Here is a 25,166-nt window from a genome sequence, read left to right on the forward strand (position 1 = left end):
TAATTTTTCTAAGATTTTATTCACCTTCTTAATTTCCTACTTGTTTATTCTCTAGTTAAATTTATCTATTTCAGAAAGAGGGAGATTGAAGTCCCCAGCTATTTTTGTTTTGGTGGGTATGTCTTCTTGTAATCTGTTTACTTTTTCTCTAAGAATTTGGATGCTATGCTACTTGGTGCATATATGTTTAATAATGATATAACTTCTTTGCCTATAGTGCCTCTTAAGAAGATGTTGTTTTCTTCTTTTTCCTTTTTGATAAGATCTATTTTTGCTTTTGTTTTGTCTGAGATCAGGATTCCTACTCCTGCTTTTTTTAACTTTAGTAGAAGCATAATATATTATGCTCTTACCTTTTACCTTTACCCTGTGTGTATCTCTCTGCTTCAAATGTGTTTCTTTTAAATAACATATCGTAGGATTCTGGCGGGTTTTTTTAATCCTTTTTGCTATCAGCTTCCAATTTATGGGAGAGTTCATCCCATTCACATTTACAGTTAAGATTGCCCCATGTTATGTTTTCTCTTTCCTTTCCTCTTATTCCTCATCAATGTTTTCCTCCCTTTCTCCTTAGATTTTTCTTATAAATTTTAACTTTACTTTTACTTTTATCATATTTTTCCCATTTATCAGTCCCTTCTTCTTTCTCTCCCTTTCCCCCTCTACTTCCCTGTAGGGTAGGACAAAATTTTAAACTCAAATGGAAATGGGAATGTAGAGGGCAAATCTATTGAGAGTAGAAGTAGTCAGAGTTCTCACCTTTCCATCTTTCTTTCTACTTTAATAGGATTTTGTGACTCTTCTTCTGATGTTATTTATCTACTAATGCCTTAGCCTTCTCCTAGTATAATGCTTCTTGTTGTCTCCCAGGTCAGATGCCATTAATGTTGAGTCCCAGTTCCAAGGTCAATATGTTGGGTCCCTTTCCTGGACTCCCTCAATCTTCTCCAGGTGAATGTTGGAGGAGCAGGAGACAAGGAAGACAAGGATGACCATCCCCAAGTACTCCAAGGTCTCCATTTATTGAACCAAATAACAGTGCTTAAATACCTTCCCAGTCCCTTAATCCATTCCCACTCCCATGGCACTTAGTAAAATAAGGCTCTGATACTTAAGAACACCAGGTGAAGATAATTTACAATGCTCTCATACACAACAGTCCCTAATACCTTTTTTTCCAAAGTCTTTATTGTTTTAACTTTGTCTTGTAGCTACAACTCCTTTGTCAAAATATACTTCTGCCTGTCTTAATAGAAGTACCATACTCAAAAGTTAATTGCTTGATTGCTTGTTTAACTGATAAGCAGCATTGCCTCTTAGTCATTAAGTGCACTCCTCTCTATTGTCCCATTAGAAAAACACTTCTCAAGAGTCATAAATTACATCAACTTATAATTGATTTATGTCATCTTCTCTTTCAAATACACTCTGTGGACACACAATACTCATGAGTCAAAGCATCATGCAAAGTCAAATGATTTCATGAACTATTTATAATTCCTTTATCCCAAATGCATTCCTTCCAGTTGTAGGCAAAATATCAAACAAAGCAAAATCACTTCATGATCTTTATATGTCCAATCCCTCTATGCACATTCTCTCCTTCCATCTCTATTGTACTCCAAACATAGCCCTACAACCCTCCTCAATCAAAGTATTAAGTACACTCTGTCCCTTTAGAACTCCAACCATAGTACTATAACCCCTGTTAACTAAAGTATGGATTAAGGCAAGATCACTTCCTGATATCCAATCTTTCTAAGTACACTCCCACATTTTGTTCCTATTGTGGTATATCCTTCCTTAAAGTATTAAGCAAAGTAAGATCATTTCATGATTTCAATATGTATAGAACCTCTAAGTACTCTCCCTTCCTCTGTATTACCTAAGGACTCTGGGCTACCACCTTTATAATAAATATGATTTAATGTCTCATTTATACTCATACTCTCTATGTAAAATACCTTCACCTACATTTAGTCTTTTAACTATCCTAAGAGAAATACAGTTCTCAAGAGTTACAAGTGTTGCCTTCCCTTGTAGGAATATTTATATGTTAATGTTCTTGACTAGCTTTTATTTTCTAATTTCCATTTACTTTTTGATACATCTCTTGAGTCCTGTATTTGAAGATCAAATTTTCTGTTTAGTTCTAGTTTTTTCATCAAAAAATTTCAGAAGTCCTCTATTTAATTAATCCATCTCTTCCCCTGACAGAATATGATGAATCTTTCTGGATAGTTAATTCTTGGTTGTAATCCAAGGTCTTTTGCCCTCTGAAATATTCCAGACCCTCTGATCCTTTACAGTTGAAGTTGTTAAGCCCTGTGTGATTCTGGTTGTACTCTCTATGTATTTAAATTGCTTCTTTTTGACTGCTTACAATATTTTCTCCTTTAGTTGATAATTCAGAAATTTGGCTGTGATAGTCCTTGGAATTTTTATTCTGGATCACTTTCTGGAGGTGTTAATGTGTATTCTTTCAAGGACTATTTTGTCTTTTTGATCTGGTACATTAGGACAGTTTTCCATATTTTCCTGAAAGATATTTTTTCAGGCTATTTTTTTTTGCTCTAGACTTTTGGGTAAACAATTCATAAATTATCTCTCCTGGATCTATTTTGCAGGACATTTGTTTTACCTAAAAGGTACTTTACATTTTTTTTTCAATTTTTTCAATCTTTTGATTTTGTTTCATAGAATTTTATTTTCTTTAGTTAGTTTTTGTGTTTCCTTTTCCAGCTGGGTAATTTTACTTTTAACTGAGTTGCATTCCTTTTCCAGTTGACCAATTTTGTTTTTTGATGAGTTTCATCTTTTCATTCCAGTTGGTCATTTTTATTTTTATAGGAATTGATTTATTTGATCAATTTTTCATAATTCTCTTGCATGACTCACATTCATTTTTTCCATTTTTTCTTCTTCCTCTCTTCTTTGATTTTTTAAAAATCTTTTTTAAGCTCTTCCATGAGGTTTTGCATTTGAATTCAATTCATAAATTCATTTGAGACTTCCCATGTAGATAATTTGTCATTACTTTCTTCTTCTGAGATGGCATTTTTATCATCTCTATCTGAATAGTAACTTTCTATGATTAGAGCTTGTTTTGGGTTTTTTGCTTATTTTGATAGTTGAGCTCTACCCCTAGGGTATAGGGACTATAGTACTGAGCTTTTTGTGCTGGGGTCAGGGTCTGGTCACTGGCTTATTGTTTGCCAAGGTGTTTATGCAGCCCAGGCATAGCCTATACAGTGGTTTGTTTCCTCCTTTTCATCCAGGCTTTACCTATGCAGTGGTTTCTTCCCTCCCCAGTCCTGTCTGTTGCCACAGTGTCCCCAGGGCTCAGACTTTGTCTGGAACCCTCCTGCTGATGTGCTATCTAACTGAACCAGGATCTGGGCTGTTATCTAGTTGCCAAGGTCTGGACTGCTGTCAAGCTGCTGGGCCCTGGGCTGTGCTATGGCTAGAAATGTTCTGTTGGCTTTCCTGCTCTCCTGTCCTGCTGGACTCTACTTCCCCTACTCCCTCAAAGAGTCAGACCTCCACTGAAAATCTCCACAATGTCTAAAGTTGAGAACTTGTTTTTACCCTTTTTTTGTAGGAGCTGTGGTTTTTAAATCTGTGTAAAGGCTTCATTTAATGTTGTGTAGGGAAAAGCTCTGGAAGCCTGCTACTTTCATGGTGCCTTCTTGGCTCCACTCCAGAAGTCCCCAATAACATCAAGTTTTTTTATTGTTTTTTGAATTTTACAATTTTCCCCCCAATCTCACTTCCCTCCCTCATCCTCCACAGAAGGCAATCTGATAGTCTTTACATTGTTTCCATGCTATACACTGAATATCAAGTTTTAATGTTGCACTGAAAAATGACTTTAAATACCGTTTTTGAGCTAATGATAGCAAAATGTCATTTGGACCTGAAGAGTGCAAAAATTTAATGTATACTAAGAAATAATGAAGACTGAAGTTTTCTAGATTGAATCCAGGAGACACATTAAACAATGGATCAAAGCTATAACTATAAATATGTTACAGTCCTAGGGGTAGGGTAATTAAGAAAAGCTCTTGTTAAACATGACAAGAATCTTACTGGTATCTTAAAATCAAGGCTGAATGGAAAGCACACATTTGAAATATCAGTAGCTATTCAATTTCAATCTTATTGTTCAATGTCAGAAATGTAAAATGGATATAACACAAAGTACTCAAATAATAATCAATACAATACAAGGTACACATAGAATATGTTACCTTAAGGCAACTATAGAAAAACAAAGCCTTCTTAACAGAAAAAAAGAAAAGGAAAGAAAAAATAAAAAGATTAGAAATGATTAGAATTCTTATAATGCATAATAAAATTTAAAAATATTCAGAAATAGTTTTCAAATAAGCAGATATCACTTCCTTGAATAATATATTAATAACTGGAACATATCACTGATAATAAAGCCTACAAAACAAAATAGAAGAGGAGACTCAAAAGATCTCCATAGTCAACATCCATGTGAACTTAGGCAACAGTATGTTAGCAAAGAAGCATTGAACACATGGCTGAATCATGTGGATTTATTCATGGAAAGGAGAGAATTGTGATGGAAATTTAGGACCAGGTCATTGATATAAAAAATAAAGAATGTAATCCTTAAGGAGTCTGGAGGTAGGATCATTTTATAGAATAGACAAAAAAATGATAAAAACAAAATAAAACTATGCAACTATAGGACATGAGAACTTAGTTACTAACAAGAAATGAAGTAGTAGCTAGAATCACACATCTGCAGACTTCAAAAAAAGTCCGGGAGAACTTGATGAATAAACTATATTGAAACCAGATCATTATTACAGACTGAACTGTTTGCCACAATTTCTCAGACATAACCTCAATCTACAAAAACTTAAGAAGGTTTTTAACAGATATAACCATACATTTATATATATATATATATATATATATATATATATATATATATATATATATATATTTCCCATGCTAGATGAAATGAAGTTTTCAAAAATGTGGAGAGAGACCTAGCAAAGGAGCTCAGTATCATGTGGGAACAAAATGAGTTGAATATCATCCCTTGTCATCCCCTCTGTCACTGGCATTTTACTAAGGAATCTTTCAATAATCTTATAGATGATGCATTTAATTTTATTCAAACACAAAAATAGTCATTTTGTTCATTTTTTGGTCCTTTGAATATTAAGTAAAAAATAATAGCATGATACTGACTTTTTTCTAGCAAAATTTGACAGACAGGTGATGCAGTGGATAGAGTGATGAGCTTAGAGTCAAGAAGATTAGAATTCAGATCCTGCCTCAGATACTTTGCTAGCTGTGTGACCATGTGAAAATCTGCTTCAATTTCCTATTCTGCAAAATGGAGATAATAATAGCACCTATCTCTTAAAGTTGTTTTGAAAATAAAAAGAGATGATATGTATAAAGTATTGTATAAACCCTAAAACACAATACAAATGCTATTTGGTATTATTATTACTTTTATCTGAATCTAATAAAAAAATTAGATCATTGCAATATAAATAATATGAGAATATCTTCAAAGCCCATCAACCATTTCATGGGGAAGGAAGTGTGGCAAAGTAAGGGAATATTCCCAAAGGATATACAGTAGAAATTCTGTGTCCAACTCAGAAAGTGCAACTGTAGCTGTGAAGAATGAGTAGGAGAAATATGAGCCAATCAGACCCTGACTATATGAATGATTGGATTCTCATCCCAACCAATTAATAGCACTATTAGTCCAGGTCCTGTACTAGACCAAAATAATGGAATTGTTGCTATGAATCTCAGGATAGGAATACAAAATAGCCCTATTTGAAACCTTAGCAGTGATCACCTTGGCAAAGAATACAGTATAATTAGTGGTTTTCCTTTGTGTTTTGGTTTCATAAGAGGAATAGGCACCCAGCAACCAATCAGAAATATCAGTATCCTGTCTAATAAAAATCAGTACTGACCGCTAAAGCAAACAAACCAAGCATATGAAACAGTGAAGGCATGAATACATTCATAAAGAATCATAACAAAGTTGGAAATAAATCTCAACATTTATGATTAAGGGGTAAATACTGTTTTTTATCAAGGGTATCTACAACTCCAAATTTTATATAATAATATATTACTGACCAGTAAAGAACTATCATAAAACAAAATCAAAAACAATTTCATACCTAAGATAAGATTAGATAAAAGATGAAGTTCAATGAGCTAACAAAATCTAAAGATGGTAAATTTAAATATTCCAAGGTCACTGAAAATCTTCAGTGAACATAAACTCTCAAAATTAAATCTAAAACTGAACCACATGACAAAAACAGCACCAGTGTTTCAACTGATTTTTGTTTTAGTTTTTGTAAGGCAATGGGGTTAAGTGGCTTGCCCAAGGCCACACAACTAGGTAATTATTAAGTGTCTGGGGTTGGATTTGAACTCAGGTACTCCTGACTCCAGGGTCGGTGCTCTATACACTGTGCTACCTAGCTACCCCTCAACTGAATTTTTTAAAGCTTTTGTTGTTCAGTCATTTTCAGTTGTATACAACGCTTCATTACTCAATTTGAGGTTTCCTTTACAGAAACACTGGAGTAGTCTGCCAATTCCTTCTCCTACTCATTTTACAGATGAAGAAACTGAGGTTAAAAGGGTTAAGTGACTTGCCCAGGGTCACTTGGTTAGGAAGGGTCTGGGGCCAGATTTAAACTCAGGAAGATGAGTTTTCCTGACTCCAGGTCTAACACTCTATCCACTGTGCTAAGTAGCATTTATAAAGTAGTTTGTAAAGCACTTCACAAATATTTCATTTTACCTTTAGAGCAACTCTGGGAAACAGGCATTATTATTATTATCATCCCCATCTTATAGCTGAGGAAACAAAGATAAATAGATATTAAGTGACAAGTTCTGAATCACATAACTGTTAACTGACTGAGGATAAATTTGAATTCAGATCTTCCTGACTAGGTCCAGAGGTCTAACTGAAACACTGAACAACAAGGATGATGCAGAAAAAAGATGAAAAGAATTGTGAATGTAGAACTTGGCTAGAGATGTAAATTGACTAGAAGTAGAAAATTATGATTGTAGCAGAAACAATGGTAATCCTAAAAGCTGCTGGGGGGGGGGGGGGGTGCAGAGCCAAGATGGCGACAAGAAGGGATCGAGTCTTAGGAGCTCTCTGATAAAACTCATCAGCTAAGGACTCTACTAAACTTTCGAGAGATAGCACCCATAAAGGGACCCAGTGAGGCAGTTCTCCTACTCAAGGTAACCTGGAAAAGAGCAGAAAGGCTCTGCTCCCCGGGTCGGAGGGGCATCCCGCTGGAGGGGTGGCCCACCAGAGTGAAAGAACTTCAGCCTCCTGGAGGCAGCCCCAGGGCACTGGGAGCCACGGTTCACAGCAGCAGGGGAGTCTCCTGAGCTGCACCCTGAGGAGTACCAGGCACAAAGTGGGGGAACAGTTGAGGACCTCTGCCAGAGCTAGCACATGGAGCCCAGTCCTCGGGGCACACAGCCAGTGACTTGGTCTTTTGCCCAGACCAGGAAACAGAAGTAGGAGGAGCCGGTAAGCAGGAGCCCACAGGGCATGAGCCCATTGAGCTGAGGGAGGGGAGTGAAGAGAGAGAGACTGCCTAGCTCTGTCCTCTGCCCCTGGAACAGGACTCTGGGGCTCTGACCACATTCAGATCCTGATCGCAGTCTAGGCCCCCCCATAGAACAGCAGGCCCCCCCCACCTCAGCCCCGTGGCAGAGGGAGGTGCTTATGGTCATTCACAGACCAGGAGGGAGGACAGAGCCTCACACACTGAGACCCTTGTGGGAGTGTCCCAAAAGCTCAGAAAGCACCCCCAAACCAGGCCCAGGCTGGGAAAATGGGCAAGCAGAGAAACAAAAGGAAGACTATTAAGAAATATTTTGCAAATGAGGCCAAGAAGGATCAAAATACTCAATCTGAAGATGAGGAAGCACAAGCTCCTGCATCTAAAGACTCCAAGAAAAACAGAAATTGGGCTCAGGCTATGACAGAGCTCAAAAAAGACTTTGAAAATCAAATGAGGGAGTTGGAAGACAAACTGGGAAAAGAAAGGAGAGAGATGCAGGAAAAACATGAAAATGAAGTCAGCAGCTTAGTCAAGGAAATCCAAAAAAATGCTGAAGAAAACAGCATGCTAAAAACCAGGTTAGGTCAAATGGATAAAACAGTTCAAAAAGTTATTGAGGAGAAGAATGCTTTAAAAAGCAAAATTGGCCAGATGGGAAAAAAGAGATAAGAAAACTCTCTGAGGAGAGCAAATCCTTCAGACAAAGAACAGAATTCAGGGAGATTGATGAATTTACCAGAAATCAGGAATCAATACTTCAAAACCAAAAAAAAAAATGAAAAATTAGAAGAAAATGTGAAATATCTCATTGAAAAAACAACTGATATGGAAAACAGACTTAGGAAAGATAATTTAAAAATTATTGGAATACCTGAAAGTCATTACCAGGAAAAGAGCCTTGACATCATTTTCAAAGAACTACTACAGGAAAATTGCCCTGATATTCTAGAAGCAGAGGGCAAAATAGAAATGGAGAGAATCCACCAATCCCCCAGAGAAAGAGATCCCAAAAAACCAACCCCTAGGAATATTATAGCCAAGTTCCAGAACTCCCAAGAAAATATTACAAGCAGCCAGAAGGACACAGTTCAAATATCGTGGAGTTGCAGTCAGGATCACACAGGACTTAGCAGCATTGGAAGCTCATAGGGCTTGGAATACAATATACCGGAAGGCAAAAGAGCTTAGAATGCAGCCAAGAATGAACTACCCAGCAAGGCTGAATGTCCTCTTCCGGGGAAAAAGATGGACTTTCAGTGAACCAGGGGAATTTCAAAGGTTCCTTTTGGAATGGCCAGAGCTGAACAGAAGGTTTGATCTTCAGATACAGGACTCAGGTGAAGCATGGAGATTGGAGGAGAGGGGGGAAATATGAGGGACTTAATGAGGATGAACTGCATGTATTCCTGCATAGAAAAATGACACTGATAATACTCATATGAACCTTCTCAGTTAATAGAGCAGGTAGAGAGAGCTTTTATAGTTGAAGCACCGGAGAAAGCTGAATTCGAAGATAAAATATGGTGTAAAAATGGAGTCAATAGGAAAAAAGGGAAATGGAATGGGAGAAAGAAAAAGGAGAGGGGGAATAGTCCAAGATATTTCACATAAGATTTTTTTTTATTACAATGAGCTGTTGCAATGATATGGAAGGGGAGAGGCAAGGGGGAATGAGGGAATCTTTGCTCTCATCAGAGGTGGCTAGGAGAGGAAACAGCATATATACTCAATGGGGTATAGACATCTGGAGTAAGAAGGAGGGGGAAGCAGGGGGGAAGGGGTGGGGATGTGAGTGATGGAGGAAAGGATGGACCATGGGGAGAGAGCGGTCAGATGTAACACATTTTCTTTTTACTTCTTGCAAGGGGCTGGAATTGGATGGCCTGTCCGGGACCATGGGGCCAGGTGGATTCTGGGCCTAAGGGGTGGTATGGGGGCTCAGGGCTTCTTGCCCCCAGGACCAGGTCTCTGTCTGCTGAGCCAGTCAACGACCCTACAGCAGAGTCAGAGTGAAAGGAGAGAGAAAGTAGAGTACATGGTAGTGGAGAAATAAGAAAGGAGGGAGTTGCAAGCAGCAATGGCAATGGTGGAAAAACATGGAAGTAACTTTTGTGATGGACTTATCATAAAGAATGAGATCCACCCATGACAGAGTTGTTGGTGTTGGAACAAAGACTCAAGCACATTTTTTGTTATTATTATTTGGGGGAGGGTGCAGGGCAAGTGGGGCTGGATGGCCTGCCTGGGGCCACATAGCAGGGTGATCTTTGGATGTCTGGGGCCGGATTTGGACCCAGGTGCTCCTGGCTCAAGGGCCAATGCTCTGTCTGCCACCCAGCCACCCCTACTATTATTACTATTTTATTTTATTTTGGGTCTTTTTTTTTCTTCTTTTTGGTTTTTGCAGGGCAGTGGGGATCAGGGAACTTGCATGTCACACTGCTGGGTGATTCTTGGGTTTACGAGGCTGGATATGGGCTCGGGTGCTTGTGGCTCCAGGGCTGGTGCTTCGTCCATTGCACCACCTGGCCATACCTACAATTATTACTATTATTTTTTTAAATTTTAATTTTTTTCTCTCCTCTTTACTTTTTTTGCCCAAGCAAGTCTATCTATATTCATGGGGGAGGAGGGGTATTTTGTTTACTTGTAAAGAATATTTTATTAATGTAAAAAAACATTTCTACAAAATGAGAATAAAAAAATAAATAAATAAATAAGCTGCTTGGATGGAGACCCTCCCCATTCTTGATGTACCATTGATTCATTGTTTAATGTAAAATTTGTATCCTGATGTCCTTAGCCTTTAGGGAAGGGAGTTCACCTTTTGCCCTCTGGATGATTGACAAAACATAAAATAAAAACATTTCCTCCATATATTTGATAGAAAGTGGAAAAATATTTTAGCACCTTCATGGAACAATATATATGACAGGAAAGATAGAATCATCAGGAAATTTATACTAAGGACAGGAATCAAATACTAAAATGGCAAAAGTAACTTGAGAGAGCTCCTAAAAATGTGTGGAAGTACAATTAATTAGTTCATGTTAAGATAATTTAATGTCTAATTGTTATACAAAGTAGAAAACTTGAATGCCACACTTCTTAAAGGCAAACAAAAGAAACATCTGTAAAGAATTCAGGAAGTCAAAGTATAATGAAAATTCTAAATTCACTTAATCAGCAACTGAAAGCAAAAGTTTAAAGGTCTAGATGATACAAGGAGCAGAAAACAATAAAAAAATGAAAACAGAAAAATTCAATTTCAATCAAAAACAGAGACTTGGGAAGTAAAGAAAGCAAGGAGGAACCCAGAATTCCCCCTTCCCCTAAAACAAAGTGTGAAACTTTTCTAAACATATATAAGGTTATAAGAAGTCCAATACAATAAAAAATACTAATTAGAGCAAATTTTAAATGGAAAAAGTTTCATCCCATTAACATAATGGATGATGAAACAGCTATATAAAGGTAGAATGCTAAAATTCTAGCCTCTCTGCAAAAAGGAACATAGCCATCTAATATCCATAATTACCAATTCAAATGCTTTACAGTGGTATATGATTATTAGAAAGGTACTTTGCCAGCTCATCTCAAACATAAACCTAATTCCACCAATGACAACACAAAAGATTCCTCCAAATAAAGACTGATTATTCTCCAAGATCATATTTTATATAAATATAGAATTCTATGTCTTGCAAAGTACTTTACAAACCTATCATTTTATCCTCATAGCAGCCCTCTGAAGTAGGTGCTTCCAGGATTAAAATATTCAAATGATAGATATAAAAACTGAGGTAGACAGTAAAAATTATTTGCCCTCTTCATTTTATAAATGGGAAACACATGACACCATGAGTCATACAACCTGTAAGTGACTGGGGCTAGACTTTAACTTGAGTCTTTCTTACTCTAGGTCCAGTGTACCCACTGTACCATTTCACTGCCTTATTCATATATCATTTATTTTTTTTATTTTTGCAAGGCAGTGGGGTTAAGTGGTTTTCCCAAGGTCATATAGCTAGAAAATTATTAAGTGTCTGAGTCTAGATTTGAACTTAGGTCTTCCTGACTTCAGGGACTATGTTCTATCCACTGCACCACCTAGCTGCCCCCCATAGATTATATCCTGAGAAAAATCCACAAATACATGAAAATAAAAATGGGTGGACCAAAATAATTCCAGATATATCAAGAGCAATTTCTTGATTCAGGAATCATTAAGTAAGCTGAACAGCATTGCTATCACATATACTTGTTTTGTTGCTTATTACAAAAACTTTGATTTTTTCATGCTATTTTAAGCATCATAAAAATATATAAAAGGTATCAAATATACTGAAAACACAAATGCATTTTATATCCATATAGAAAGCAGTTCTCCATTTAAAACATATCACTATACTATAAGATCTGAACAGGGGAAGAAAACAAATCCTAAATTTGCTTTATCTGGTTAAATAAACCAAAAACAAAACCTCAGTAGACTGATTCACTATTGGAGAGACACTTGATGGTATTAACTGAAGACATCTTCATTGAGGCATTAAGCTAGAGGTTTATATGCAATGACTATAAGAACTTAGAGCCTCATGGAACTGAAACTGTGGTATAGTAGAAAGATTACTGGGCTTAGTGTCAGACCTCAGAATGGACATTTAAAAGCCATTTGACAAAGATTAATTAATAAAACCTTTCTGATTCAGTTTGTTTATTCCATAAAATGAGGGTGTTAAACCTAGTGATTTCTTGGGTCCCTTCCAACAAGGGAAAAGAGGATTCAAGCCTAATCAGTCTTCAAAAAAGGAAGCAATTCAATAGACTTCTGGACAAATGATCAACCTGGCTCCTCTTGAATACCTTTAGGCATAAGGAGTTGACATAATCATAGCACTTAGAGTTGGAACAGATCTCAGTATTCATTTAATCTAATTTATATCTGAAAGAAATCCCTTCTATCATATACCTCACAAGTAGTTGTCTCTCCTGTGCCAGAAGTCCTCAAATAAGGGAGAGCCCACCATCTTTCAGGTCAAGCCATCGAACTTTGGGACATCTAATGTCAAGCTTAAGTCTGCCTCATTTCACCTTCTTCCATTGCCTCTGGTTTTGTCCGCTGGCACCAAATAGGAATAAGTCTAATTCCTCTTACACATAAGACATCTTGAAGACAACCATGATATTCCTTCTTTGTTTTTTTTCTTTTTCAACAAAACATCCTAAATCCTTTCAACCTTTCCTCCTATGATATAAACTCAAGATTCTTCACCATTCTGGTTTCCTTTAGTCTTCTGCATGCTTAAAATACTCAATTATGGTACTCAGAATTGGACACCATACTTCAGTTCATTCCCTCCCATTAATTCCTCAAAAGTTATTTTGGGTTGAGTCAAAATTTAAAATTTAAAATTCATTGACCTTGACACAGACTTGGGCAGGCTGAGGGGTGAGGGAGTCAAATATCTTGACTATGTATTGCTAATTTTTTAGAATATATTATTAATGTATTTGAGTTAGGATTATTGTGAGAATCAAATGATAATTTTGTGTAATTACTCAGCACAATGCTAGCACATAGTAAATGTTATATAAATGAGCTATCATTATTATATAATCCTTAACACAGTTCCTGCACAAAATAAGCACTTATAAATTTTTCTTGTCGTTCACTTGTTTTAGTTGTATCTAACTCTTCATGACCCCATATTGAGCTTTCTATGACAGAGATACTGGAGTGATTCATCATTTCCTTTTCCTGCTCATTTTACAGATGAGTAAACTGAGGTAAATAGCGTAAAGTGACTTGCACATAGTTCACACATCTAGTAGATGTCTGAGGTCAGATGTGAGCTCAGAGATGAGTCTTCCTCACTGCCTATATGAATGGTAGCCATTATTATTATTATTTGAATCAAAATCTGATAGTAGAAAAGTCACTGGACTTGGCAAGATCTGGATTTGAACCTCTTATTTATTAGTTGGATGACCCTGGACAAGTCATTCATACTCTCTGAACCTCAGTTTGCTCAACAAACAGTTCCATCTCATTAAGGACTGTGACAGATAATAGAATGGTTGTGACAGTATCTCTTTGAAACAGTGACTAGAAGCTGGATGTAATTAAGTAAAAAGCTAACCATGGTTTTTGTTTTGTTTTGTTTTGTTTCTTTGTCTACTCCAGGATACAGAATATTTGGAGATAGAACCCCAAGGCTGTACTCCATGAATATTATTGTTAAAGTGTGACTACAGAGAAGAGGCAGAGCATCCCCTTTTGGTTTGAAATATATTTCTTTTACTTATCCCAAAGCTCTGCCTTCTAAATTACATAATACTTGAATTTCAGAACTAGGAATATGAAAGTTGTATCTGGTATAGTACTGAGTTATAATATATATTAAGTAAATATGTACTGAGTTCCATTGAAGAAAATAATCCCCCCCCCTTTCTTCCCTTCTATAACTCCCAAGTCTTATCCAAGCTTAGCTTGGGACTTATAAGTGTTAGTCATATCATAAGATTTAGAGTTGGGGAGAGATAGTCTCATTTTACAAATGAGAACACTGAGATGAAGGTCAAATAAAAGTTTCTCTAATGTCATATCAGAACTAAGTAGTAGGGATTTTTAAATCTATATCTTCTGTCTCCAAATCAAGTGCTATCTCCCTACATCATAGTCTTATCTATACACAAAATTTTCCTTTACCTCAATGATGATACTGGTAGTAGTAACCATTGGACAGATCCAAAACTTTCCACAGACACATCCACCCACCTCATATACATATACCCCCCACCTTTACACACTTGCACATAACACACCCGCACATCCCACACATACCACACACATGCACACCATTACACACATGCATACACACATTCACTCCACACATATATACACATATATGCATACATATACTCCCCATACACATACATATACACCAACACCCACCCACATCCACACATCCATACCCCCCCAACAGCTACACACATGCCCACATATACACACCCACACATCCACATGCATATACACACACCCACAAATACACCTGCACATACCAACACACTCATATGTACACATTTGCACACATGCATGCACAGACATCTATACCTGCCCATATTCACATGCATGTATGTGCACATGTACATACCCACATACCTACAAATATATACATCCATATCTCTACACAGTGACACACCCACATGTACACATGCTCACCCACATAAACACCCAAAACCACAGCCACATGCCCCCACAGACAAATATATACATACACACATCTACAAACTCATACTACATATTCACACACATACACACTCATATCCACCCACATACATACACACCCACACCCACATACTCATATGACACATGTACATTCATCCACATACACACTCACACCTACTCACATGCATACATATGCACACACACACACACACACACACACACACACACACACACACACAGACTGCCCACAGGATTAAATGCAGTTTTGGTCTGGCAATCCTTTGATAATCTAGTCTCATTCTAGTATCCAACCTCTTCTCTTACTACTCCCTTTCTTGAACTCCCTCACATAGCCAACTACAAAGCAGGAGTGGAAGTTTAGGGTTTTTACATTTTATTCCTTCTTTCTCTCCTCCACAAATTCTGCTTTTATTGGCACCTGGCATCCTGAATTTAACATCTATGCATATGACATACACAAAATTCCTTTCCACCAGCCTCTATGCAGAGATTTCTAGCAGGCAGCAATCTCTTTAATCTCCAGTCTTTTCCTCCCTGGGTTTTTATATTGGGCTTTTGCTATCCAAACTTAGTCAAATTCAGTACCTACCACATAGGCCAGTTTTGTCCTGAAAAATTTAAACATATCATTTGCCAAATATTCAGTAAATGCATACCATATTAGTTCCCATATTATCCCCTCTCATCTGTTTAGATCCTAATACATATTTAGAACCAAATTTTGAAATCTGTCTTTTTTAAATTACTCTATTCCTCCAGATTAATTTTTTTTAAAAAAAATTATCCACTTTGAAATAAAAACCAGATTGCTAACAGAGGTTTTTCTAAGTAGAACAAATTTTTGCTTGGGTATGGAAAAATTTACATTAAAGAAGCTTCCAGCTGTTTGTTAGTGATTGGGATGAGTATGTGGGTCAGCACCCTTCTCTTTTTCTGTCCAATTACATTTGTTCTATCTTCCTCCAAATCTCTGTGTTTCTCACTAACTTGTTCATCTGTTTTGAGACTGATCTCACCCCCTACCTACAAAGAACTTCATCCCTTTTAAAGAAACTTGAGCCAGGATGGTACCAAGTGTCTCTTGCTTCCTCTCTATGTCTAAAACTTTGACAAACTCCAAATCTACATCTTGAAAGAAAGGGAATTCCTAAATGTAAATTCCATATTTTGATCATTCATTAAATTTCCTTCCTTGCTTTCAAACAACAGTAAGTAGTTTCGTGTAATGGGTATTTTGCTTGCTCTATCAGAACACTTACAGAAAACACAGACCTGCTGATGTAGAATGTCTAGTGTTAGATTTCAATTGACTGTGCTACTGATTGTTGGAAAACTCTGGTTGAGTCACTGTTCTTAATTAAAGATTAATATCTTAAAAATTAATATAGGATGTGATTCCTTACATTTGGAAAACATCTGGAGAAAGTGGGGGAAACTATGTAAGCAAATATGGTACCAATACTTCTATTTGGATAAAAAGAAATATTTATTTGTAAATCCTCTAGAGTCCTATGGAACTTGTACTGGCAAGATAGTTGATCTGGCAGCAGGCAAACAATCCCATGAGGATCAAATCTAGTATGCACCTATTTCTATATAGCCCATCAGTTTAAAATGGTTTTTACATTTTTAAGTGAAACTTTAGATTTTATTTGAATTTATTAATTTTTTTACATTTTGAAATAAAATTTTAAAGGAAACTATTCTTAACTTATAGGCTGTTACAAAAATAAATAGCCTGTCAGATTTGACCTTGGGCTGTATTTGCTGATCCTCTCCCCAGACCAATGTTTTATAGATCTAAAATAAAAAAAAAAAATTTAAAAGAGGCAATGGGGTATAATGGAAAGGGGACCTAGAGTTACTTGTTATTTATTTATTTATTTTTAGTGATTACAGATTATTATTTTTTCTAGTTATATACAGAGGTAGTTTTCAATATTCATCCTTTTGTAAGTTTTTGAATTCCACCTTTTTCTACCACCCTTTCTTCCCTCCCCTTCCCCATGGTAGTGAACAATCTGATATAAATTGTACATGTACAATTTATGTGTTTAACATTTTCATATTAGCCATGTTATGAAAGAAGAATTAGAATTAAGGAAAAAGGAAAAAAATATGAGAAAAGAAATTTTTAAAAGTGAATATAAGATGCTTTGCTCTACTTTCTGACTAAAATTTTGGGACAGTGTGGATGGCATGGGAGCTAGATTGAAATATCAAAAGGTCAAAAGTTGAATCCCAATTATGACTGTAACTATAAGACTATGAACAAGACACTTTGATTGTCTGAATCTCATCTATGAAATGGAACTAATTATATGCCTACTACCTTCCTCATTAGATTGTTGTGGGGAGAAAGAAGCACTATATAAGTAGAAGCTGTCATTTTAGAATTATTTGCTCCACCATTGATTAATTGATATCTTTCTTGGAAAAGAAAATGTTTTTCAAAAATCAGATTGGTTTGGGGTACAGGTATATACTTTTGGGGGAGACAGACATAAAAGACATCAGTTTTCAGGAATTTTGGAAATAATACCTAACACCATGCTAGAATAGAATTTCCATCAAATTTTCCTCAACAAAGATTTGGTAAAGCCTATTTAAAAGTATTTAAAATTTGTTAATTTATAAATTAAAATTTTATTATTAAAAATTAAAATATTAAATGCTATTAAAAAGTTTTAAAATATTATTATAACCTGAAGTGAAACAGAATTTAGCACAGGTCCTTACCCTCAAGGAGCTTACACTTTAATAGAGAAATTAGAGTTCAGTGTCTCTAAATGATCCTATCTGGCACCCATTCTTTTGGGTTCATTCAGTTATCTATAGCCAAGTTTTTTTTAAAAAACTTTCTGAATATTTCTTATCCTCTTCAAATACTTAAGACAGTCATTGAATCCACATTTATCAAGTACCCATTTTGTGCCAGGGGCTGTGGCATACAGGATTCAAAGAAAAATAAGACTTTTAAAGAGTTCCCAGTCTAATGGGAGACAGAACATGAAAAACAACAATGTACAAATAAGATATTTACAGGATAAATGGGAGATTGTCAGTAGAAGGAAGGCACTATTGGCAAGGGGGAACCTTTTACACTACCTGCAAATGGCCAAACCCTAATCTAGGAATACCTTTGTTCTTTATTCTATTGTCTTGAAAGGTGGCAATGGAATCCTAAATGAGCCAGATATTAATCTGCTTTTTCAGATTTCAAGGATTTTTTTAATCAACTTGATAATGAATCAATTACTTGAGTCTGAAAACTAACAGAAGGAATAGCTACAATTATAAAATTGAAATCCAAGTTCTCCTTCTCTCTGCCTTTAAGAGTCTTCTCTTCTTTTAAGATTCATATTAAGAATAAGATTCTGCATGAAGCCTTTCCTAAACCCCCAGCCCTTTTGCTGTGTCCTCCTTCCCAAATTATCTTGTATGTATGTGTATACACACATATACAAGCATTTATATGTATACATGTGTGTATATATACTTGTTCTTTTTATTTTTATATGTGTTCATTGCTTTTTCCATCACAACATAAATTCACTGCAAGTAAATATTTCTTCATTCTTTTGATTTATAGCTGCAGAGTTTAACATAATTTGTCACAAGATAGGCATTTAAATATTGATTAATGAGTTGATTGATTGACAGGGCTAGATGGCAGATGACCAACAAAGTTCAAATAAGACATAACCTTATTTGGAACGTACAATTTAGTAGAAGAATCAAGTTCATGTCTGACACATTTGAAGAGCTACAAAACCAATATTGGCTATGTTTGTGTGTGTGTGTGTGTGTGTGTGTGTGTGTGTGTGTGTGTGTGTGTGTTTGTGAGAGAGAGAGAGAGAGAGAGAGAGAGAGAGAAAGTTATGTTCAGTAATGGGCAAGGTAAGCCCAATCTCTTACCTCTTGTTCTGCATAAAAGAAAAGATCTTCATGTAGTTCTCCATCTGTCAGAGCAATAATGACACTAGCAGTCCGGTAGCCTGTCAAATGCAAATCAAATTTGTTCATTCAACCAGGCCTGCACAAGATAAACCCCTTTCCTTAGCACTAGGGGTAAATGTGGTGTTAGTTTAGCCACCAACAAGCAACATAATATAACTTGAATTCTTCAATTAGAACAGAAATGAGAGAAAACATGCATTTCTTTTAAGTTCCCTGCCTAAAATTATTTTGCAAAAGGACTACTCTTATCATAGCATGAAGATGACCCTGTATTCCCAAAGGTTATAGAAAGAGAATATTAGAATCAGGAGGGCCTACCAACCCAGAAAAGTGTTGACTACAAAATGGTCAATTGGAGACCAACCTAGCAAAATTAGGGAGAATCATTCCCAGAATTAGCCACTAAGTCACAAGTTTCTTGACTCTAAACATTCATGACAAGGACAAGCTGCAGATATGTAGAAGGAATACCTATATAGATAAGCATTGAGTGAAAGTTAAAAAGAGGCAAATTTAAGTTTGATATCAGTAAAAATTTCCTATAAGAGTTGTTCAAAAGTATAATGGCTTGCCTCCAGACTGTACTTGGTGGGTTCCTGCCTCCTTGGAAACCTTCCTGATGAAAATGCACTTATCAGATACATTCTAGATGACTAATGAGGTCTATTCCAACTCTAAGCCTGTGGGCCCATATAATACCTTACACACAACAGTCTCATGAAGTTGGTAATGAAAACAGTACCTTCATCACACTTTAGATAAGAACAAATTGAGGTTCAGAAACATTTGTGACTTCCTAATGGTCACACAGTTAGTGACAGAATTCATAGCTCATAACTCCATCCCCAAGAGTATTCCTCCACATTATGTTGTCTTTTTTATGTTTTTTGCAAGGTAAATGGGGTTAAGTGGCTTGCCCAAGGCCACACAGCTAGGTAATTATTAAGTGTCTGAGACCGGATTTGAACCCAGGTACTCCTGACTCCAGGGCTGGTGCTTTATCCCTATGCCACCTAGCCACCTCCTACATTATGTTATCTTGAGAAAGGGGAATTACTGGTCTGAAGCATCATTGCTAGAGCAGAGAACTCTGGAGAGAACTGGAATACCCAAATATACTAGAAGAGAAATTGTTAGGTATCTTCACTTGGTTGTATTGAGCAAGTGCATTGAGTTAACATTGTCTAAAAGAAAGGTACAATGGAGGTTGGGCACAAAGCATGGAAGAAGCTCATGATAGAATGGTAAATCGCTCCAGAAAATACTGTCTGTGAGACATTTAGGACTCAGAGTCTCTGTAATTATTTGATGTAAAAAACATGAGCCCCTTTGATTTCCCTTTCTTTCAGTAAAACTTTCTTTTGAGGTAAGCAGCCCAGCGGCAAATGGAGAAGTTGATATTAAATTTGTTGCGCAGGATTTCTTAACTTTTTATGTCATGGACCCCTTTGGAAATCTGATAAAGTCTAGGAACCCCTTCACAGAATACAGTTTTTAATTACTTAAAATAAAATACATGATGATAAAGGAAACAATTCTGGGAACCCAAGTTAAGAATCCTTGTGGTGGAATATCAAGTGAAAAGATTTACTCCTCACAAGCCATGGCAACCTCCTAAAATATAAGCAAGACTTCTGATGCCATAGATACCATTGACATGAGGATCAATATAGTAGTAGTAGTAGTAGTAGTAGTAGTAGTAGTAATACTAATAAGTTATCTCTGGGCTAACTGAATTAGTTGACTATAAAATATGTAGGGCATTGTAAGCTATTGTAGTTATTAAAACTCATGAGATACTTCCAGAGATTTTCACCTATATATCCTTAGTGTTAGTGACTGACCAGTATTGCTATGTGTCTACACCAGTGCTAGGTCTCCATGAACTAATAAAAGGAAGGAACTGGCCTAGATGATCTCTAAGGTCACTTCCAGGTCTAACTTTAAGATCTTATGATTTGATTTGGAGATAAAGGATTAACTAGACCACAGGTTCTAGAGCTTCTTTTTTTTGTTTGTTTCCAGAGCTCTTTTATGCTCTTGAAAATTATTGCTTTTGTTTAAATGAATTATAGTTATTGATTTTACTCTAGTATAAATTAAATTAAAATATATTCTATTAGTAAAATTCTATTAAAAATGTTAACATTTTATGAAACAATATCTTGTAAAGTAAAACACAACAGTAAGATAAATGACATTGTTCCAAACATTTTTGCAAATCTCTTTAATATCTGATGAAGGCAGCTGTATTCTTAAATCTCCTACATTCAATCTACTGAAATATGTTTTGATTGAAGTATATAAAAAATTTTCTCACATTGCTATTTAATTAGAAAAGTGCTCTAACAGCTAATAAAATTAAGATTATTATGAAAATAATTTTGACTTAATAATTCCTGTGAAAGGTCTTCAGGGACAATACTTTGAGATCTGCAGAAGCAGACAATCCTATATCCCTGGTAGAAAGAGTGTTCTCTATAACTCAAATTTTAGAGGAATAATTAGTTTGTGAAAGAGTTGCTGAGATAAGAATAAGTACTAAGCAATCTTTCTCTCTACTCTCAATTACAAAGTGCTTTGTATGCACACTATAAAATAGTTGTAGGGGCCACTAGGTGGCAGTGGCTAGAGCACCTGCCCTGGAGTCAGGAAGACCTGAGTTCAAATCCAACCTCAGACACTTAAGTCACTTAACTCCATTGCCTTGCAAAAATAAAAAAAAATAAAATAGTTGTACAAAAGTTTTGTGCACATAAATCGTATTCCCACAAAGTATAGGATAGAATGTATACTGATAAAAAAGATTTATTGGTCAGCTCTAGGCAGGGTATTTACAAATACAACATAGATCCAAGGCACACAAGTCTACTAAAGGATGCCTGAAAACAAGGCACAAGACCAAATGACAATTACTTTTTATGATTGTTTGGGTTTTTTGTTGCATTTAAGGGAATTTTCCTCCTTGTGAAGGAGATTCAGATTAAACAAGCATCTTTTATCTTGTATGTCTCCCACCCTCTATGTGGATGAAGTTTACATAAATGAACTATGCATAATGTTGAATATGTGCATGATACCAATTTTAGGAGCAAACTAAAAAATGAAAATCCATAATATCTTCTTACCTTGAATATTTTCATAATAAATCTGTTCATTGGCCTGAAATACACATGAATAGGATGATCAGAGAGAGGTTCATGGTTTGCATTTCAAATGCAATATTCATGCACATAGCTCAAGATATGACTCTACAGTCAAAATGGAATCTGGACACAGGGCTCTTAAATACTTAGGATTCATTCCATGATTAATCAGTAATGATGATTATGATGATGATGTGAGGCTACAATCATACTGGATTAATTATCTAGGTCATACTCTCTATGAACCTGGGATCCCTTTTCACTTATGCTGGAGAGAGAAACATTTTCCTCATCAAATAAAGTTCCTTATGGGACCAACCTACAATGACATCCCTTTGGGGAAAGGGAGGGAATTTCCTGTGGGCTATTACTATCTGCCAAGAATTGAGTTAACTAATAAGCTCTTCAGCGCCAGTGTCAGACAGGCCAGAGATGATGGATATGTCTCTTCAATCTACAAGTCTCTAAGACACAGCAAAATTCTCATTGCTATTTCTTTTGAGGTTCTAAAAAGAATAGATCAATTTTAAGTCCACTTAATCCACATGTCTTCTCTGACTAGAATGTATCATTCTGAAGATTCTATATGTTTATGTTTATAATCATTCAAAAATTTACCCTTTCAAACCCTTCATGCATGTACGTGTCTCCTCCAGGCAGGACTTTTTGTAGCTCTTCTAAGCCTTGGCGAATCTGTTCTCTGAAAACCAAAAAAATACTGTATAAGACCAATCAGGGAAATCTTTGCTTTTGAGGTTTATTCTACTGATGTTGGTACAAATGTCAGAGATGACTTGATTGTGCTTTAACATGATGTAAGGGGTGAATGTGTACAATAATGCCAAACTAATGTATTTAATCAGTCAATTGATAATAATTAAGTGCCTACTATATGCTAAATAATGTGCTAAGCTGTGGGGATTCAAAAATTGTCAGAAGAGGGGCAGCTAGGTGGCACAGTGGATAGAGCACTGGCTCTGGAATCAGAAGGGCCTGAGTTCAAATCTGCCCTCAGACAATAATTATCTAGCTTTGTGACCTTTGGCAAGTCTCTTAACTCCATTGCCTTGAAAAAAACTAACTAAATTTTTTTTTAAAAAAATAGGCAAAAGAAAATCCTTACTCTCAAAAAGCTTACATTCTAAGAAGGAAGATAAGTAAACCAATAGGTACATACAAGCGTATGTATATCTACACAGAACAAGTAGGAGATAATTATAGAGGGAAGGCATTAGAATTGGGAAAAGAGTTTAGTTGGAACTTAGGGAAACCAGTAAATGAACATGTTTAAAAACAAGAGAGCAGGGGCAGCGTGGTGGCATAGTGGATAGAGCACTGGCCCTGCAGTCAGGAAGATCTGAGTTCAAATCTGATCTCAGACTCAATAATTACCTACCTGTGTGGCCCTGAGCAAGTCACTGGACCCCACTACCCTGCAAAAACTAAAAAAAAAGCATCTCCAGAAATCTATTGTTCAATTTGAATTGGGACTCTTAGTGATTGTATATGCATTATAAGGGGCAACTAGATGGCACAGTGGCTACAGTGCTGATATCAGGAAGACTTCAAACGTGGTCTCAGAAACTAACTAGTGATCCTGGACAAGTCACTTAACCCTGGTGCCTAAGTTTCCTCATCTATAAAATGAACTGAAGAAGGAAATGGCAAATCGCTCCAGTATCTTTGCCAAGAAAACCCCATGGATAAAATCTATTGGCACAGAGTCAGATGAGACTGAATGACTGAAAAAAACAAATAATTGCACCATTACTTTACTAAATGAATGAATACTTCTTATGTCATTGGTTCCTATCATGGGAGTTATTATACAGTGAATAAGTAAAATCAGAAAATGCTTTTTAGTTAAAACTAAAGGATTGTGATAAGAAAGGAAGGAGTATAAGATGTGTATGGCTATATGACCTTCTTAGATGAGTTAAAAAAAAAGATTTTTGATAATATTCCATTTTTCCCATTGCCCAAAGAGTGCCTTACAACTGGAATGCCTCCCCCAAACCTGTTCCAGCTGCTTGCACATGTTTTCCTGAAATCTGTGTTTCCCCAGTGCCAACACAAATAATGGTTAGGTGGGAAAATTGCTCTTTACTTGGCCTTATTCTACTGATGCTGTTGTGTCTGGTGAAGTCATGAGTTGAATCAAATGGTCCCAAGTTAGTTGGATTAGACCACATCCCTCAATCCTTGATCAGCCTATCCCAAAGAGTCCAGAAAACAGGAGCACTTGATCAGACCAATTGGGCAATGGATTGTTATGCTTTAGTCATAAATAACAGGACTTTCTTAGACTTAAGACATTTGGAGAAGAAAATCTTTTAAAATGTTAATAAGCTTCTGTTACCTTCATGGGAACTTGCTGAAACTAAGTAAAGGTCATATAATGAGTAAAATTATCATTGAACAATCTTTCTACCACATTTCTTGGTACAATATAATTTATAAACATATATATAATATAAGTACATATATGTCATTAAGGATTACAAAGTACTTTTCTCATAATAAACTTGTAAATCCAATAAAAAACAAAAATTATATTCCCTATTTTACAGATGAGATTACTAAGGTTCTGATGACTGAAATTAAAAAAAAATGATGGAACCAGGACTTTATTTCAGATCTTCTAATTAGATGGAAACAATACTGGATTTGCAGGTAGAAAAATGGGTTCAATTCCCAACTATGTTGCTGTCTATCTATGTGACCCTGGAAAAATCCCTTAACTGTTCTGGGTCACAGCATCTTAGCATGGGTGCATGTGTACACTAATGCACCCTTCTTCTTTCCCTCCTCTGGGTCCCAAAGTTTTTCTGGGCTGTGAGACTTTTTGAGTTAATTTATTTAATTAATTTTCTTTGTAGGAACTAACTTCCTCAAATCTTCCTTTTGGATCCCCCACTTTCCTGTTTTGAAATCTTATAAACTCTTTAAAGCCTTTTTTAAAATTAGAGTTCTTCCATAAAGCACTGCTAGATCACAGATTTAGAGCTGGAAAAAAAATTTAGAAATCTGTTACTGAAATGTCTTCATTTTTCAGCTAAGTCACAGAGGTTGCAAGTCTCAAAATCAGAATTAGAATCCAATATTTGGTAATTTCCTTATAATGAACTCCACCCCAGTATCAGAATACAAAGAATACTTGGTTTTCAACTCTCTTTTGAGCTTGTC

At 36.0% G+C, this 25,166-nt stretch overlaps 1 protein-coding gene across 2 annotated transcripts in view; it reads right to left on the minus strand.

Moving 5' to 3' along the window:
- Positions 1 to 25,166, minus strand: part of ANTXR1 (ANTXR cell adhesion molecule 1) — a 303,869-nt gene that overhangs the window by 236,883 nt on the left and 41,820 nt on the right. For both annotated transcript variants that reach the window (XM_074207912.1, XM_074207920.1), the window contains exons 4-6: positions 22,599 to 22,680; positions 21,963 to 21,996; positions 18,793 to 18,872 (exon numbers count right to left, since the gene is read on the minus strand). In XM_074207912.1, the coding sequence (XP_074064013.1) occupies positions 18,793 to 18,872; positions 21,963 to 21,996; positions 22,599 to 22,680 (196 nt within the window). The remainder of the gene's footprint in view (positions 1 to 18,792; positions 18,873 to 21,962; positions 21,997 to 22,598; positions 22,681 to 25,166) is intronic.

The sequence above is a fragment of the Macrotis lagotis genome, chromosome 1, assembly GCF_037893015.1.
Source record: "Macrotis lagotis isolate mMagLag1 chromosome 1, bilby.v1.9.chrom.fasta, whole genome shotgun sequence".
Lineage (NCBI taxonomy): Eukaryota > Metazoa > Chordata > Mammalia > Peramelemorphia > Peramelidae > Macrotis > Macrotis lagotis.